This window comes from Oncorhynchus nerka, linkage group LG6, assembly GCF_034236695.1.
Source record: "Oncorhynchus nerka isolate Pitt River linkage group LG6, Oner_Uvic_2.0, whole genome shotgun sequence".
Taxonomy (NCBI): Eukaryota; Metazoa; Chordata; class Actinopteri; order Salmoniformes; family Salmonidae; genus Oncorhynchus; species Oncorhynchus nerka.
This window is the reverse complement of record NC_088401.1, coordinates 68,333,936-68,352,859: the sequence shown is the minus strand read 5'-3', so window position 1 is coordinate 68,352,859 and position 18,924 is coordinate 68,333,936. Positions and strand designations below refer to the sequence as shown.

The 18,924-nt window shown below is 44.2% G+C and overlaps 1 protein-coding gene across 1 annotated transcript in view; it reads right to left on the bottom strand.

The window, feature by feature from the left end:
- The window catches only part of LOC115130060 (ecto-NOX disulfide-thiol exchanger 2-like), a 203,399-nt gene that overhangs the window by 15,731 nt on the left and 168,744 nt on the right, over nt 1-18,924 (bottom strand). Inside the window, exon 12 of the mRNA XM_029660835.2 lies at nt 1,883-1,968. Coding sequence (XP_029516695.2) covers nt 1,883-1,968 — 86 coding nt within the window. The remainder of the gene's footprint in view (nt 1-1,882; nt 1,969-18,924) is intronic.

Here is an 18,924-nt window from a genome sequence, read left to right as displayed (position 1 = left end):
GTCACGACTCCCACCAAAGGTGGCTCCTCTTCCTGTTCGGGCGGCGCTCGGCGCTCGTCGTCGCCGGTCTACTAGTCGCCACCGATCCCCTTTTCCTTTTCTGTTTGTTTGGTCTTATTGGTTGCACCTGTCTCTTATTTCGTTTCTTGATTCATGTCTATTTAAGCCTGTTAGGCCGCCTATTTTTGTGTGGGATTGTTTTTCTGTTAGTCAGGTTGTGCGTGTTGTGTTCCTGTCCGTTTGTGCCATGTGTTGGGTTGGACTATCTTCTGTCGATTTTTCGCCCGTTGTTTTGGGCGTTGGTTTTGGGAATTCTAATAAAGTCGGTTTCCCCAGTATCCTCTGCTCTCTGCATTTGACTCTGCACCCACCACTCCAGGCGTTTGTGACAAAAATCCTAGAACAATGGTGGATAAGAGAATGTTGAAACATTTAAATCAACACTGTATTCTATATGAGCACCAATAAGGTTTTCGTAAAACCTACTCCACAGATATGTCTCATCTGCAACTTGTGGATAAAAGCTTTACAGCCCTTAACAAATCAAATCAAATCAAATGTATTTATATAGCCCTTCGTATATCAGCTGATATCTCAAAGTGCTGTACAGAAACCCAGCCTAAAACCCCAAACAGCAAGCAATGCAGGTGTAAAAGCACGGTGTAAAAGGACGGTGGCTTAACAACAATGAATACGCTCTTGGAATCTTTTTAGATTTATCCAAAGCGTTTGACACGGTTGATCATGAAATATTACTCTCTAAATTGTATTATTAAGGTTTCCATGATTATATATATTATTTATTATATAATTATGTTTATGATAGATGCAAACGGCTGTGCATTTACCAGGGTCACGTCATCCTGCAGTGTGCCACAGGGTTCTATAATTGGACCGTTGTTATTCCTAATTTATACCAATGACCTTGCTGCTGTGTCTTCTACCATACTTCCCTTCTCTTTGCTGATGACACCAATTTGATTTTATCGCACAAGAATGTTGGTTCACTAATTAATGAAGCCAACTCAGGTATGGCCACATCTTTGGAATGGTGTCAGATAAACAAATTATCTTTAAATGTTAAAAAAATCTAACTTTATTGTATTCACTAGTAAGAATAAGAAATATTGTAAAAGAAAGAGCCAGAATCTAAATTGGTGGTAATGAAATGGAACAAGTCACATCCACTAGATTCCCCGAGTTCTAGTTGATGAAAAGTAATCCTGGAAAGATCATATTCAATTTGTCATAAATATTAGTGGTTTGGTTCATCAGGCTTGCTTCCTAACTCTTTACTATAGCTTAATTTATCCATATCTCATTAACTATAATATTGTCTGGGACAGTACATAGGACTCCTACCAACACAAATGACTCATCATACAGCAAGACTTAGCAACCACTTGTCATTACCTGGCTCCATCTACACCTTTGTTTAAAGAAACTAAATTTCTTGTCTATTTACAACATTAATGTACGCCAATTATGCACTTTCATCTACAAATACTCATACTTAGACAGTTTATCTAAACCCTTCAATGGATTCTTCCAGGTTAATTCTGAAATCCATCTATTTAACATAAGACACTGCAATAACCTTCACCCTCCCCATTGCCGCACCTCACATAGTCAATTCTCTTTCAGATACAAAGGTACCATACTCTGGAATTCTTATCTTCACATTGCCACAACCTCATCATCCCTAAATAACTTGAAGCGAACACTAGGGGTCAGCCTGACTACCGAATAATCCCCTCCATGTAGCCTAACTTTCCATGTAGCCTAACTAACTATCATTATTGTAGCTGAAAATGGTTGATCACTGGCAGCTTCATGTGTGGCAGTGTGTGTGTGTGTGTGTGTGTGTGTGTGCCAGCAGTACCTTGGTGTCCAGCTGCTGTAGGTAAGAGAAGATGTATTCGATGCTGGCTCCAAACGGGTGGACATGGAGGAACGTAGAGATGATCCCTGAGGAAGAACAAACAGAGACATCAATACAGCTGTCAATCAAACTGGAATACCATATTAACATGTAGTTTAATTCTCGAAAACTACAACCCTACAATCATATGTACAAACACCTCAATTCAGTCTGAGTGTTGATTTACCCATCTGTCCAAAATGAAAGCCAGCGAGAATATGCCATCCAATAGACATAAGAGTATCAAACTGTATTCTATTAACCTATAGTTAACATACAACTGACCTACAGCTAACCTAGCGCGTCATCTTTTTTTTTTTTTTTTTCACCTTTATTTAACCAGGTAGGCTAGTTGAGAACAAGTTCTCATTTGCAACTGCGACCTGGCCAAGATAAAGCATAGCAAGTGTGAACAGACAACACAGAGTTACACATGGAGTAAACAATTAACAAGTCAATAACACAGTAGAAGAAAAAAATGGGCAGACTATATACAATGTGTGCAAAGGCATGAGGAGGTAGGCGAATAATACAATTTTGCAGATTAACACTGGGGTGATAAATGATCAGATGGTCATGTACAGGTAGAGATATTGGTGTGCAAAAGAGCAGAAAAGTAAATAAATAAATAAAAAAAACAGTATAAAAACAGTATGGGAATGAGGTAGGTGAAAATGGGTGGGCTATTTACCAATAGACTATGTACAGCTGCAGCGATCGGTTAGCTGCTCGGATAGCTGATGTTTGAAGTTGGTGAGGAGATAAAAGTCTCCAACTTCAGCGATTTTGCAGTTCGTTCCAGTCACAGGCAGCAGAGTACTGGAACGAAAGGCGGCCAAATGAGGTGTTGGCTTTAGGGATGATCAGTGAGATACACCTGCTGGAGCGTGTGCTACGGATGGGTGTTGCCATCGTGACCAGTGAACTGAGATAAGGCGGAGCTTTACCTAGCATGGACTTATAGATGACCTGGAGCCAGTGGGTCTGGCGACGAATATGTAGCGAGGGCCAGCCGACTAGAGCATACAAGTCGCAGTGGTGGGTGGTATAAGGTGCTTTGGTGACAAAACGGATGGCACTATGATAGACTGCATCCAGTTTGCTGAGTAGAGTGTTGGAAGCCATTTTGTAGATGACATCGCCGAAATCGAGGATCGGTAGGATAGTCAGTTTTACTAGGGTAAGCTTGGCGGCGTGAGTGAAGGAGGCTTTGTTGCGGAATAGAAAGCCGACTCTTGATTTGATTTTCGATTGGAGATGTTTGATGTGAGTCTGGAAGGAGAGTTTGCAGTCTAGCCAGACACCTAGGTACTTATAGATGTCCACATATTCAAGATCGGAACCATCCAGGGTGGTGATGCTAGTCGGGCATGCGGGTGCAGGCAGCGATCGGTTGAAAGCATGCATTTGGTTTTACTCGCGTTTAAGAGCAGTTGGAGGCCACGGAAGGTGTGCTGTATGGCATTGAAGCTCGTTTGGAGGTTAGATAGCACAGTGTCCAATGACGGGCCGAAAGTATATAGAATGGTGTCGTCTGCGTAGAGGTGGATCAGGGAATCGCCCGCAGCAAGAGCAACATCATTGATATATACAGAGAAAAGAGTCGGCCCGAGAATTGAACCCTGTGGCACCCCCATAGAGACTGCCAGAGGACCGGACAGCATGCCCTCCGATTTAACACACTGAACTCTGTCTGCAAAGTAATTGGTGAACCAGGCAAGGCAGTCATCCGAGAAACCGAGGCTATTGAGTCTGCCGATAAGAATATGGTGATTGACAGAGTCGAAAGCCTTGGCGAGGTCGATGAAGACGGCTGCACAGTACTGTCTTTTATCGATGGCGGTTATGATATCGTTTAGTACCTTGAGCGTGGCTGAGGTGCACCCGTGACCGGCTCGGAAACCAGATTGCACAGCGGAGAAGGTACGGTGGGATTCGAGATGGTCAGTGACCTGTTTGTTGACTTGGCTTTCGAAGACCTTAGATAGGCAGGGCAGGATGGATATAGGTCTATAGCAGTTTGGGTCCAGGGTGTCTCCCCCTTTGAAGAGGGGGATGACTGCGGCAGCTTTCAATCCTTGGGGATCTCAGACGATATGAAAGAGAGGTTGAACAGGCTGGTAATAGGGGTTGCGACAATGGCGGCAGATAGTTTCAGAAATAGAGGGTCCAGATTGTCAAGCCCAGCTGATTTGTACGGGTCTAGGTTTTGCAGCTCTTTCAGAACATCTGCTATCTGGATTTGGGTAAAGGAGAACCTGGAGAGGCTTGGGCGAGGAGCTGCGGGGGGCGGAGCTGTTGGCCGAGGTTGGAGTAGCCAGGCGGAAGGCATGGCCAGCCGTTGAGAAGTGCTTATTGAAGCTTTCGATAATCGTGGATTTATCGGTGGAGACCGTGTTACCTAGCCTCAGTGCAGTGGGCAGCTGGGAGGAGGTGCTCTTGTTCTCCATGGACTTCACAGTGTCCCAGAACTTTTTGGAGTTGGAGCTACAGGATGCAAACTTCTGCCTGAAGAAGCTGGCCTTAGCTTTCCTGACTGACTGCGTGTATTGGTTCCTGACTTCCCTGAACAGTTGCATATCACGGGGCTATTCGATGCTATTGCAGTCCGCCACAGGATGTTTTTGTGCTGGTCGAGGGCAGTCAGGTCTGGAGTGAACCAAGGGCTGTATCTGTTCTTGGTTCTGCATTTTTGAACGGAGCATGCTTATCTAAAATGGTGAGGAAGTTACTTTTAAAGAATGACCAGGCATCCTCAACTGACGGGATGAGGTCAATGTCCTTCCAGGATACCCGGGCCAGGTCGATTAGAAAGGCCTGCTCACAGAAGTGTTTTAGGGAGCGTTTGACAGTGATGAGGGTGGTCGTTTGACTGCGGCTCCGTGGCGGATACAGGCAATGAGGCAGTGATCGCTGAGATCCTGGTTGAAGACAGCGGAGGTGTATTTGGAGGGCCAGTTGGTCAGGATGACGTCTATGAGGGTGCCCTTGTTTACAGAGTTAGGGTTGTACCTGGTGGGTTCCTTGATGATTTGAGTGAGATTGAGGGCATCTAGCTTACATTGTAGGACTGCCGGGGTGTTAAGCATATCCCAGTTTAGGTCACCTAACAGAACAAACTCTGAAGCTAGATGGGGGCGATCAATTCACAAATGGTGTCCAGGGCACAGCTGGGAGCTGAGGGTGGCCGGTAGCAGGCGGCAACAGTGAGAGACTTATTTCTGGAGAGGGTAATTTTCAAAATTAGTAGTTCGAACTGTTTGGGTATGGACCTGGAAAGTATGACATTACTTTGCAGGCTATCTCTGCAGTAGACTGCAACTCCGCCCCCTTTGGTAGTTCTATCTTGACGGAAGATGTTATAGTTGGGTATGGAAATCTCTGAATTTTTGGTGGCCTTCCTGAGCCAGGATTCAGACACGGCAAGGACATCAGGGTTAGCAGAGTGTGCTAAAGCAGTGAGTAAAACAAACTTAGGGAGGAGGCTTCTGATGTTGACATGCATAAAACCAAGGCTTTTTCGATCACAGAAGTCAACAAATGAGGGTACCTGGGGACATGCAGGGCCTGGGTTTACCTCCACATCACCCGCGGAACAGAGAAGGAGTAGTATGAGGGTGCGGCTAAAGGCTATCAAAACTGGTCGCCTAGAGCGTTGGGGGCAGAGGATAAGAGGAGCAGGTTTCTGGGCATGGTAGAATATATTCAGGGCATAATGCGCAGACAGGGGTATGGTGGGGTGCGGGTACAGCGGAGGTAAGCCCAGGCACAGGGTGATGATGAGACAGGTTGTATCTCTGGACATGCTGGTTGTAATGGGTGAGGTCACCACATGTGTGGGAGGTGGGACAAAGGAGGTAACAGGGGTATGCAGAGTGGGTCTAGGGGCTCCATTGTGAACTAAAACAATTATAACTAACCTGAACAACAGTATACAAGGCATATTGACATATGAGAGAGACATACAGCGAGGCATACAGTAATCACAGGTGTTGAATTTGGAAAGCTAGCTAAAAACAGTAGGCGAGGCTAATCCGCTAGCACAACAAACAGCAGGTAAAATGGCGTTGACTAGGCAACGGGGCCGACAGGTAAGACAAACAAGCAGAAAGGAGTACCGTGATTAATGGACAGTCCAGCGTGCGTCAGCTATGTAGCCAAGAGATCAGTGTCCAGGGGCAGCGGTGGATGGGCAGGGGGGCTGGGCTGGCGAGTGTTATCCAGGTTTTTAAAAAACTAACAATGACTAACTAGCTTGTAGCTAGTTAGCTGGTTAGCGTCTGGAGGTTCTTGAGTGTGTCATAAAAATAAAAATAAGAGTAAAAGTAACAGCGATTCCGTATCACATTGGGTGAGGCAGGTTTCCGGAAGGTATAAACAAATTAAAAATCAAAAAGAGATAGAAAGTAAATGGGGTCAGAGAGTGATTGGGACGCGGTGGTTCAGACGGTTAGCAGGCCTGTGCTAACAAGCTAACAGTTCGTAGGCCCGAGCTAGACAAGGTAGCAGTTAGCGGACCGGAGCTTGACAAGCTAGCCGTTAGCAGGCCGAATTAGCAAGCAGGGAGATAGCGAGGGCTAGAGAGTTAACCTTTGGGGGACGTCGCGATGGGGTGAGTCTGTTAATTCCTCTTCATGCGGTGAGCTGGAGATACAGCGATTCAGAAAGCTCGCGGGCCTTGGCCAGCAGATGGATCTTTGGCGATGTCGCAGCGGAAAAGCCTGTTGAAACCCCCTCGGACGATTATGTTGGCGGACCAGTCGTGATGGATCGGCGGGGCTCCGTGTCGGCAGTAGAGGGTCAGTAGAGGGTCCAGGCCAATTGGCAAATTAGGTATTTTTGGACCTCTTCGGCAAGTCGGGAGATGGGCTTAGCTCGAGGCTAGCTCCAGGCTAACTGGTGCTTGCTCTGGGACAGAGACGTTAGCCAGGAGTAGCCACTCGGATTGCAGCTAGCTATTTACGATGATCCGGTATAAAGGTTCAGAGCTTGCGGTAGGAATCCGGAGATGTGGTAGAGAAAAAGCAGTCTGATATGCTTTGGGTAGATGTCGCGCTGGTGTCCTAGTTAGCGTTGAAGACCGCTAGCAGTGGCTAGCTAGTAGCTAGTTAGCGGCTAGCTTCTGATGAGGGTTCCGATTCTAAAGTATAGAAAAAGCAGATCCGTACCACATTGGGTGATGCGGGTTGCAGGAGAGTATATTCAGCCTGTAGTTGGAAAGTGAGATTAAAATATGTACGAAATATATACAGAGAAAAAAACGAGGAAAAACTATATTTACACTATACAGGACGGGACAAGACAAAACACACGTCCGACTGCTACGCCATCTTGGATCAGCCAAAAAAAATATAAAAAATCTACACACAATACCCCATAATGACAAAGTGAATACAGGTTTTTAGAAAAAATGAGCAAATATACAAAAAAAAACAGAAATACCAAAAATATTCAGAGCCTTTGCTATGAGACTCGAAAATTGAGCTCAGGGTGCATCCTGTTTCCATTGATCATCCTTGAGATGTTTCTACAACTTGATTGGAGTCGACCTGTGGTAAATTCAATTGGTTGAACATTATTTGAAAAGGCACACAACTGCAATATAATATCCCACAGTTGACAGTGCATGTCAGAGCAAAAACCAAGCCATGAGGTCGAAGGAATTGTCTGTAGAGCTCCGAGACAGGATCGTGTCAAGGCAAAGATCTGGGGAAGGGTACCAAAAACTTTCTGCAGCATTGAAGGTTCCCCAAAACACAGTGGCCTCCATCATAGTTAAATGGAAGTTTGGAACCACCAAGACTCTTCTTAAAGCTGGCTGCTCGGCCAAACTGAGCAATCGGGGGAGAAGGGCCTTGGTCAGGGAGGTGACCAAGAACCCGATGGTCACTCTGACAGAGCTCCAGCATTCCTCTGTGGAGATGGGAGAACCTTCCAGGAGGACAACCATCTCTGCAACCATCTCTGCAGCACTCCACTAGGCCTTTATGGTAGAGTGGCCAGTTGGAAGACACTCCTCAGTAAAAGGCACATGGCAGCCCGCTTAGAGTTTTGCCAAAAGGCAGCTAAAGGACTCTCAGACCATGGGAAACCAGATTGGCTGGTCCAATGAAACCAAAATATTAAGGGGGGGAGAAGGATTACTTTATCCTATCCTAGGTATTCCTGAAAGAGGTGGGGTTTCAGATGTCTCCGGAAGGTGGTGATTGACTCCGCTGTCCTGGCGTCGTGAGGGAGTTTGTTCCACCATTGGGGGGCCAGAGCAGCGAACAGTTTTGACTGGGCTGCGCGGGAACTGTACTTCCTCAGTGGTAGGGAGGCGAGCAGGCCAGAGGTGGATGAACGCAGTGCCCTTGTTTGGGTGTAGGGCCTGATCAGAGCCTGGAGGTACTGAGGTGCCGTTCCCCTCACAGCTCCGTAGGCAAGCACCTTCCCCAAACTGTTGCCACAAAGTTGGAAACACTGAATGGTCTAGAAAGTCATTGTACGTATGCTTTAGCATTCAGATTTCCCTTCACTGGCCTAGCACGAACCATGAAAAACAGTCCCAGACCATTATTACTCCTACACCAAACTTTACGGTTGGCACTATGCATTGGGGCACGTAGTGTCCTGGCATCCACCAAACCCAGATTCTTCCGTCTGACTGTCAGATGGTGAAGTGTGATTCATCACTCCAGAGAACGCGTTTCACTGTTTCAGAGTCCAATTGCGGCGAATCTGTCCAATTCCGACGCTTGGCATTATGCATGGTAATCTTAGGCTTGTGTGCTGCTACTCAGCCATGGAAACCCATTTCATGGAGCTCCCGACCAACAGTTGTGCTGACGTTGCTTCCAGAGGCAGTTTGGAACTTGGTAGTGAGTGTTGCAACCGAGGACAGATGATTTTTACGTGCTTCAGCACTCGGCGGTCCCGTTCTGTGAGCTTGTGTGGCCTAACACTTCGCGGAGGAGTCATTGTTGCTCTTAGCCGTTTCCAATTCACAATAACAGCATTACTGTTACATACACTTGACCGGGGAAGCTCTAGCAGGGCAGAAATTTGATGAACTGATTTGTTGGAAAGGTGGCATCCTATGACGGTGCCACGTTGAAAGTCACTGAGCTCTTCAGTAAGGCCATTGTACTGCCAATGTTTGGCTATGGAGATTGCATGGCGGTGTGCTCGATTTTATACACCTGTCAGTAATGAGTGTGGCTGAAATGCCGGTTCCACTCATTTGAAGGGGTGTCCACATACGTTTGCATATATAGTGTAGAAGAACTGTCCACATTTAGCCTAATTTTGTCAGCCAACAAGATGAGTAGGCCTAACGAACAGCAAAATCACTAGCCTATGTCAATCTGCTATCGCCCATAGTACAAAAGTTGACCTATTCTATTGATCAACTTATAACAAGAAATAAATATTCCAAAACATACTCTATAACAGTTGTGGGATGCGATAGATCCCAAATTAATACAACCACTTGCATCAAAACATATTTTTAAAGCAATGAGGCTGATGCAACAGATCAGAACATTTAGCTATTTCTTGACATTATGAGCATGGGAATGCGCACATACAGTATCAGTAGGCTATAAGCGCAAATGTTCTAAAATGTTATCAATTAGCAGGAAAACACTGTTCTCAAAAGTGACCACAAATGCGATTATGCATATAATGCTTTATTATAAATGTGCATTTTTATGGTGAAAATTATCTTCTCCGAACTCGAAACTCACGTGCCGCCTATGTATGCCAATTAGGATCTAGACTAGTTGTAAAGCGGATTAATGTGATTCATTTTAAGAAGTTATTTGGCCACTTTAGTTGTGATACAAACCTTATCAAAACATATAGGCCTATGGGCTAGGCTACATGAGGTGTTGAACTATGAGTTGAAAAAGTCGAAAAAATACGGAATGCGCTGTTTCTTGCCTTAACCAGCTGGGCATCATTCACATGTGACAATAAACTCAGCAAAAAAGAAACATACTCTCACTGTCAACTGCGTTTATTTTCAGCAAACTTAAGCAAAAGTTCCACAGACATGTGACTAACAGAAATTGAATAATGTGCCCCTGAACAAAGGGGAAGGGGGGGTCAAAATCAAAAGTAACAGTCAGTATCTGGTGTGGCCACCAGCTGCATTAAGTACTGCAGTGCATCTCCTCCTCATGGACTGCACCAGTTCTGCACCATTTGCCAGTTCTTGAGTTCTTGCTGTGAGATGTTACCCCACTCTTCCACCAAGGCACCTGCAAGTTCCCAGACAATTCTGTGGGGAATGGCCCTAGCCTTCACCCTCCAATCCAACAGGTCCCAGACGTGCTCAATGGGATTGAGATCCGGGCTCTTCGCTGGCCATGGCAGAACACTGACATTCCTCTCTTGCAGGAAATCACGCACAGAACGAACAGTATGGCTGGTGGCATTGTCATGCTGGAGGTTCATGTAAGGATGATCCTGCAGGAAGGGTACCACATGAGGGAGGTGTTCTTCCCTGTAACGCACAGCATTGAGTTTGCCTGCAATGACAACAAGCTCAGTCCGATGATGCTGTGACACACCGCTCACACACCATGACGGACCCTCCACCGCCAAATCGAACCCGCTCCAGAGTACAGGCCTCGGTGTAACGCTCATTCCTTCGACTATGAACGTGAATCCGACCATCACCCCTGGTGAGACAAAACCGTGACTTGTCAGGTGAAGAGCACTTTTTGCCAGTCCTGTCTGGTCCAGCAACGGTAGGTTTGTGCCCATAGGCGACGTTGTTGCTGGTGATGTCTGGTGAGTACCTGCCTTACAACCGGCCTACAAGCACTCAGTCCAGCCTCTCTCAGCCTATTGCGGACAGTCTGAGCACTGATGAAGGGATTGTGCGTTCCTGATGTACAGTAACTCGGGCAGTTGTTGTTGCCATCCTGTACCTGTCCCGCAGGTGTGATGTTCGAATGTACCAATCCTGTACAGGTGTTGTTACACGTAGTCTGCCACTGTGAGGACGATCAGCTGTTCGACCTGTCTCCCTGTAGCGCTGTCTTAGGTGTCTCACAGTATGAACATTGCAATTCTTGCCCTGACCACATCTGCAGTCCTCATCCCTCCTTGCAGCATGCCTAAGGCACGTATGAGCAGGGACCCTGGGCATCTTTCTTTTGGTGTTCTTCAGAGTCAGTAGAAAGCCCTCTTTAGTGTCCTAAGTTTTCATAACTGTGACCTTAATTGCCTACCGTCTGTAAACTGTTAGTGTCTTAACGATCATTTCACAGGTGCATGTTCATTAATTGTTTATGGTTCATTGAACAAGCATGGAAACAGTGTTTAAACCCTTTACAATGAAGATCTGTGAAGTTATTTGTATTTTTACGAATTATCTTTGAAAGACAGGGTCCTGAAAAAGGGACATTTATTTTTTTGCTGAGTTTATATCATTCACAAGTGATAGGCTAAAATTGTCACCCATCAGACTATTCTTAATTTAATGTTGTCTTTCATGTACTAAATAATATGTGTGAAATTAGTTTTGATTTTGAATGAACCATTATCAAGCCCCTGTCTCGGAACAGGGGCATGGGAAAAAAATACATAACATCTATGCACTTAAATAGCAAATGGAGGCCGCCAAGTAGGCTATACTCCTGTTGAAAGAGAAGCAAAAGTGTCATTAGTAAAACAAAGAAAACTCTACACTGATGCAAGCCTCTGAGGTTAAATAACTGTTCGTGTTTGTGTCCAGCAGCTTAACCACAAACCAAATATATTAAATCAATAAGAAAATAGCACAACAGAGAAAATTGTCACTTAGCACAGTGTTACAGGACACCTTCAGCTAAACAATCAGCTATGAAGTGCACAGCAAAGAGCGTCTCTTTTTTTATAGCCAATTCGTTATCTTTCATTTCACGTAAATAGCATCCGAGAATAGCCGACATTTCGCTACAGTTAACCTGCAGCTAACCTTCAGCCAGTGGCAACCCGTACATTTTTAGCCACACATTTTTTGCAAAAAAATGATAAAATACAACTTTGGGCTTGCCTGTTTTGCATGTTATTTTGGCATTAATTAATTTACGTGTCACACATCAGTTTGCAAACAATGTAAAAAAATATATATAAAATCATAGTCATAGACACATGCGCCGAATACAACAGGTCTAAACCTTACAGTGAAATGCTTACTCAAAATATGAAAAAGAATAAGAATAAGAAAGTAACAAATATTAAAGAGCAGAAGTACCTGTACAGAGTCTGTACCTGTACAGAGTCAATGAGCGGGTGCACCGGTTAGTCGAGGTAATTGAGGTAATATGTACATGTAGGTAGAGTTACTAAAGTGACTATGTATAGATGATAACAACAGAGAGTAGCAGCGATGTAAAAGAGAGGAGTGTGGGGAGCAATGCAAATAGTCTTGGTAGCCATTTTATTAGATGTTCAGGAGTCTTATGGCTTGGGGGTAGAAGCTGTTTAGAAGCCTCTTGGACCTAGACTTAGCACTCCGGTACCGCTTGCCGTGCGGTAGCAGAGAGAACAGTCTATGACTGGGTGATTGTAGCCTGACAATTATTAGGGCCTTTCTCTGACATCACCTGGTATAGAGGTCCTAAATGGCAGGAAGGTTGGCCCCAGTGATGTACTGGGACATACGCATTACTCTCTGTAGTGCCTTGCGGTTGGAGGCCGAGCAGTTGCCATACCAGGCAGTGATGTAACCAGTCAGGATGCTTTTGATGGTGCAGCTGTAGTACATTTTGAGGATCTGAGGACCCATGCCAAATTTTCAGTCTTCTGATGGGGAACAGGTTTTATCTTGCCCTCCTCACGACTGTCTTGGTTTACTTGGACCATGTTAGTTTGTTGGTGATGTGGACACCAAGGAACTTGAAGCTCTCCACTGCAGCTCCGTCGATTTGTTAATGGGGGCGTGCTCAGTCCTCTTTTTCCTCTAGTCCGCAATCATCTCCTTTGTCTTGATCACGTTGAGGGAAATTGGAGTGGGTCTAGGGTTTCTGGGATAATGGTGTTGATGTGAGCCATGACCAGCCTTTCAAAGCACTTCATGGCTACAGACGTGAGTGCTACGGGTCAGTAGTCATTTAGGCTGGTTACCTTAGTGTTCCTGGGCACAGGGACTATGGTGGTCTGCTTAAAACATTGTTGGTATTACAGACAGGGAGAGGTTGAAAATGTCAGTGAAGACACTTGCCAGTTGGTCAGCGCATGCTCGCAGTACACGCCCTGGTAATCGGTCTGGCCCTGTGGCCTTGTGAATGTTGACCTGTTAAAAGGTCTTACTCTCATCGGCTGCGGAGAGCGGGATCTTCCGGAACAGCTGCTGCTCTCATGCATGTTTCAGTGTTGCTTGCCTCGAAGCGAGCATATAAGTAGTTTAGCTCGTCTGGTACGATTGTGTCACTTGGCTGTGCTTGCCTTTGTAGTCTGTATTGGTTTGCAAGCCCTGCCACATCTGACAAGCGTCAGAACCGGTGTAGGACGATTCAATCTTAGTCCTGTATTGACGCATTGCCTGTTTGATGATTCTTCGGAGGGCATAGCAGGATTTCTTATAAGCTTCCGGGTTAGAGTCCTGCTCCTTGAAATCAGAAGCTCTAGCCTTTAGCTCAGTGGGATGCTGCCAGTAATCCATGGCTTCTGGTTGGGGTATGTACGTATGGTCACTGTGGGGACGACGTCATTGATGCACTTATTGATGAAGCCAATGACCGATGTGGTGTACTCCTCAATGCCATTGGAGAAATCCCGGAACATATTCCAGTCTGTGCTTGCAAAACAGTCCTGTAGCTTTGCATCTGCTTCATCTCAACACCTTTTTATTGATCAAGTCACTGATGCTTCCTGATTTAATTTTAGCTTGTAAGCAGGAATCAGGAGGATATAATTATAGTCAGATTTGCCAAATGGAGAGCGAGGGAGAGCTTTGTATGCATCTCTGTGTGTGGAGTAAAGGTGGTCCGGGGTTCTTTCCCTCTGGTTGGACATACAACATGCTTAGAGATTTGGTAAGACGGATTTAAGTTTCACTACATTAAAGTCCCCGGCCACTAGGAGTGCCGCCTCTGGGTGAGTGTTTTCCTGTTTGCCAGCATCAGTCTGTGGTGGTTTGTAGACAGCTACAAAACATACAGATGAAAACCCTCTAGATACATAGTGTGGTCTACAGCTTATCATGAGATACTCTACCTTAGGCGAGCAAAACCTTGAGACTTCCTTAAATATGGCGCACCAGCTGTTATTTCCAAAAATACATTGTCTGCCGCCCCTTGTCTTACCAGACGCCCTTGTTCTATCCTGCCGATACAGAGTATAACCAGCCAGCTGTATGTTGATAATGTCGTTGCTCGGCCACGACTCCGTGAAGCATAAGATATTACAGTTTTGAATGTCCCGTTGGTAGTTTAAGCTTCCGTGTAGGTCATTGATTTTATTTTCCAAAGATTGCACGTTTGCTAACAGAATGGAAGGCAGTGGGGGTTTATACGATCATCTATGAATTCTCAGAAGGCAGCCATCCCTCCGGACCCTTTTTCTGTGCCTTCTCTTCACACAAATGAGGGGGATCTGGACCTGTTCCTGGGAAAGCAGTATGTCATTCACGTCGGGCTTGTCAGACTCATTAACCTGTTGCTTCTACTCGGGACGCTTGCGTCCCAACTAGAGCTCTGGAAATGCAAATGCGCTACGCTAAATGCTAATAGTATTAGTTAAAACTCAAAAGTTCATTAAAATACACATGCAGGGTATCGAATTAAAGCTACACTCGTTGTGAATCCAGGCAACAAGTCAGATTTTTAAAATGCTTTTCGGCGAAAGCATGAGAAGCTATTATCTGATAGCATGCAACACCCCAAAAGACCCACAGGGGACGTAAACAAAATAATTAGCATTTCGGCGTTACACAAACCGCACAATAAAATAGAAAACATTCATTACCTTTCACCATCTTCTTTGTTGGCACTCCTAGATGTCCCATAAACACTATTTGGGTCTTTATTTCGATTAAATCGGTCCATATAAAGCCTAGATATCGTTATATGTAGACTGTGTGATAAACGAAAAAACATCATTTCAAACGTAACGTCATTTTTTAAAATTCAAAAAGTCGACGATAAACTTTCACAAAACACTTCGAAATACGTTTGTAATGCAACTTTAGGTATTAGTAAACGTTAATAAGCGATAAAATTCATCAGGAGGCGATGTAAAGATCATTAGCTGTCCGTCTGGAAAAATGTCCGGCTAGAAACTCAACGAAAATATCCGGTCCTAGACCGGAGGAGATACGGTGTCCTGTATGTGTTTGACCAAGAAAAAACTCGAAGGGAAATGACAAGACTCTAGACACCGTGTGGAAGCTGTAAGTACTGCAACCTCAGTCAATTAATTGTGGTTCACCTTTATCAATGGGTTCAAGTAGCGCATGGATATATTTTCCCATTTTCAGTGATCAGTTTTTCCTGTGCTTTTCGATGTAAATGCCGTTCTGGTAAAGCCACAGCAGTGATTTAACCAGTTTTTTAAACGTCTGAGTGTTTTCTATCCACACAGACTAAGCAAATGCATATACTATATTCCTGGCATGAGTAGCAGGGTGCTGAAATGTTGCGCGATTTTTAACAGAATGTTCAAAAAAGTAGAGGGTCGACTTAAGAGGTTAAAGGAAAAAAAGGATTCTGCCTGTTCGTGGTGAGTAATCCCAGTTCTGATGTCCAGAAGTTATTTTCGGTCATAACAGCAACATTATGTACAAAATAAGTTTTAAAAAGTAAGTTACAAACAACAAAGAAACAAACAAAAAAACACAATTGGTTAGGAACACGTAAAACGTCAGCCTTCTATTCCAGCGCCATCTTATCTTTGAGTTAATAAAGCCGCATACAAACATGGTCTCTTTTTTGTTTTCTTAAGTAAGACAGCTCCAAAATGCAGGTGTTTCAGCCTAGCTCAGTGCTTTATGTGATGGTGGGGCAAGCCAACAGAAAACACAGAGCGTTGCTTGTGTTCTCTCATTGGGACAATACGTCACCTCAAAACATTCTCGCCCTTTGGGTTCTGCCATAGAGTTACATTAGAAGTGCCCATCCAAGAAGGCTGAAGGTCATTGGCCACAGATACAATGACGTCAAATCACGTTATATGTACAGCAGCATGTCAACATCATACTTTCAAAATTTTAGCTAGTAGTCAAATCCTTTTTAATCCTTGTCATTGTGAAGATAAATAATGAAAAGAAATTATAGATAAAACGAATCGGTGCTCATCGGCCATTGGACGTAAACATTACACAAGTTGGACATCGCAAAATCAACAATGAGTGTTTTGGAAGGAATCAGTGACAGTGTCTTTGTGGTCCCAAATCTGGGATTAAGGGGCTCTTTTCCAAGATTAAAATGATAAACATTTAACATTGGTCATGCGGTCAATGAAGCATAATTTGTGCTGTGCTCAAATCAGCTGTTAACTCGGAACTGCGAAAACTTGACTTCAGTGAGTTCAAGTCATCTGGGAAGTCAGGAATAAACAAGCTCCGACTGGAAAAATACGTTTTGAACATTCATCCAACTCGGAATTGTAAATCTGGCCCCTTTTCTAGAGCTACGACCTGAAGATCAATGACGTCAGCATGATTCAACCTGTTTTTTTCCCGAGTTCACAGTTGTTTTGAAAGCGCCATAAATCCAGAGAATGCCAGACTTTGATGACAAAATTTGCCCACACAGGAGCGCCGCACCACCTTCCCGTTCAAGTGAGCACAGTACAACAAGGTGAGTCCAAAGATGTATTGTATGCTGCTGCATAAATGATCTAATATGCCAGGGAGATATGTATGTAAATATGTAAAACTAAGCTATGTTAGTAGCGCATGTGCCTCACCCTAATCATTTGATCTATTTACCCCTCTTAATTTCACCTACTGTTCTGATTTGGTGGTGCACATGTAGTCTTTAACCTGTTTTAGAGAAACGTAATCATAGAATATTGTAAGAGGTTTCATTGTCTGCCCCCTTTATTTATTCTATGGTTCTCACTTGGTGTACAGGGAGAAAACTGTAAGACCCAAACCCATTTTCTGAATTCTACTGCTGTACAATTCAAAAGTGCTTCACAAATAGTTACTGTTGACTACGTCCGTCCTAGCTCGCTCATTAATGTCTTATTCGAATTTACGGATTTGCCTCTTAGGCGCTTGTCGTCCCCTTATGCCATAGTTTGTACATCTCAATTGTCATTAGAAACCATATTTGTTTAAGCAGGTCAGCCATATCAGCTACAGTTGAAGTTGGAAGTTTACATACACCTTAGCCAAATACATTGAACTCAGTTTTTCACAATTCATGACATTTAATCTGAGTAAATATTCCCTGTTTTAGGTCAGTTAGGATCACCACTTTATTGTAAGAATGTGAAATGCCAGAATAATAGTAGAGAGAATGACTTGTTTCAGCTATTATTTCTTTCATCACATTCCCAGTGGGTCAGATGTTTACATACACTCAATTAGTATTTGGTAGCATTGCCTTTAAATTGTTTAACTTGGGTCACAATAAGTTGGGTGAATTTTGGCCCATTCCTCCTGACAGAGCTGGTGTAACTGAGTCAGGTTTATAGGCCTTCTTGCTCGCACACGTTTTTTCAGTTCTGCCCACAAATCTTCTATAGGATTGAGGTCAAGGCTTTGTGATGGCCACTCCAATACCTTGACTTTGTTGTCCTTAAGCCATTTTGCCGCAACTTTGGAAGTATGCTTGGGGTCATTGTTCATTTGGAAGACCCATTTGCGAGCAAGCTTTAACTTCCTGACTGATGTCTTGAGATGTTGCTTCCATATATCCACATAATTGTACTACCTCATGATGCCATCTATTTTGTGAAGTGCACCAGTCCCTCCGGCAGCAAAGTACCCCCGCAACATGAGGCTGTCACCCCCATGTTTCATGGTTGGGATGGTGTTCTTCGGCTTGCAAGCCTCGCCCTTTTTCCTCCAAACATAATAATGGTCATTAAGGCCAAACAGTTCTATTTTTGTTTCATCAGACCAGAGGATATTTCTCCAAAAAGTACGATCTTTGTCCTCATGTGCAGTTGCAAACCGCAGTCTGGCTTTTTTTAATGGTGATTTGGAGCAGTGGCTTCTTCCTTGCTGAGTGGCATTTCAAGTTATGTTGATATAGGACTCGTTTAACTGTGGATATAGATACTTTTGTACCAGTTTCCTCCAGATTTGCACTTTTCGCACCAAGGTACGTTCATCTCTAGGAGACAGAACGCGTCTCCTTCCTGAGCGGTATGACGGCTGTGTGGCCCCATGGTGTTTATACTTGGGTACTATTGTTTGTACAGATGAACGTGGTACCTTCAGGCGTTTGGAAATTGTTCTCAATGATGAACCAGACTTGTGGAGGTCTCCAATTTATTTTTTGAGGTCTTGGCTGATTTCCCTTGATTTTCCCATGATGTCAAGCAAAGAGGCACTGCGTTTGAAGGTAGGCCTTGAAATACATCCATAGGCACACCTCTACCTCACTCAAATCATGGAAATCAGCCTATAAGAAGCTTCTAAAGCCATGACATCATATTCTGGAATTTTCCAAGCTGTTTAAAGGCACAGTTAATTAGTGTATGTAAACTTCTGACCCACTGGAATTGGCATACGATGAATTATAAGTGAAATAATCTGTCTGTAAACAATTGTTGGAAGAATGACTTGTGTCATGCACAAAGTAGATGTCCTAACCGAATTGCCAAAACTATAGTTTGTTAACAAGAAATTTGTGGAGTGGTTGAAAAACTAGTTTTAATGACTCCAACCTAAGTGCATGTAAACTTCTGACTTCAACTGTATGTTGAAGGCAGTAAATGAGGCTGAATGAACTGTTTCACTGCTGATATCCAGGTGTAGCAGTGGTGATATGTTGGGACTGCTGTTAGGACAGCTTTATATAGGCCCTAACAGTTTGTGGGCACCGTTTGTCACCGTTACCGTGCAATTAATG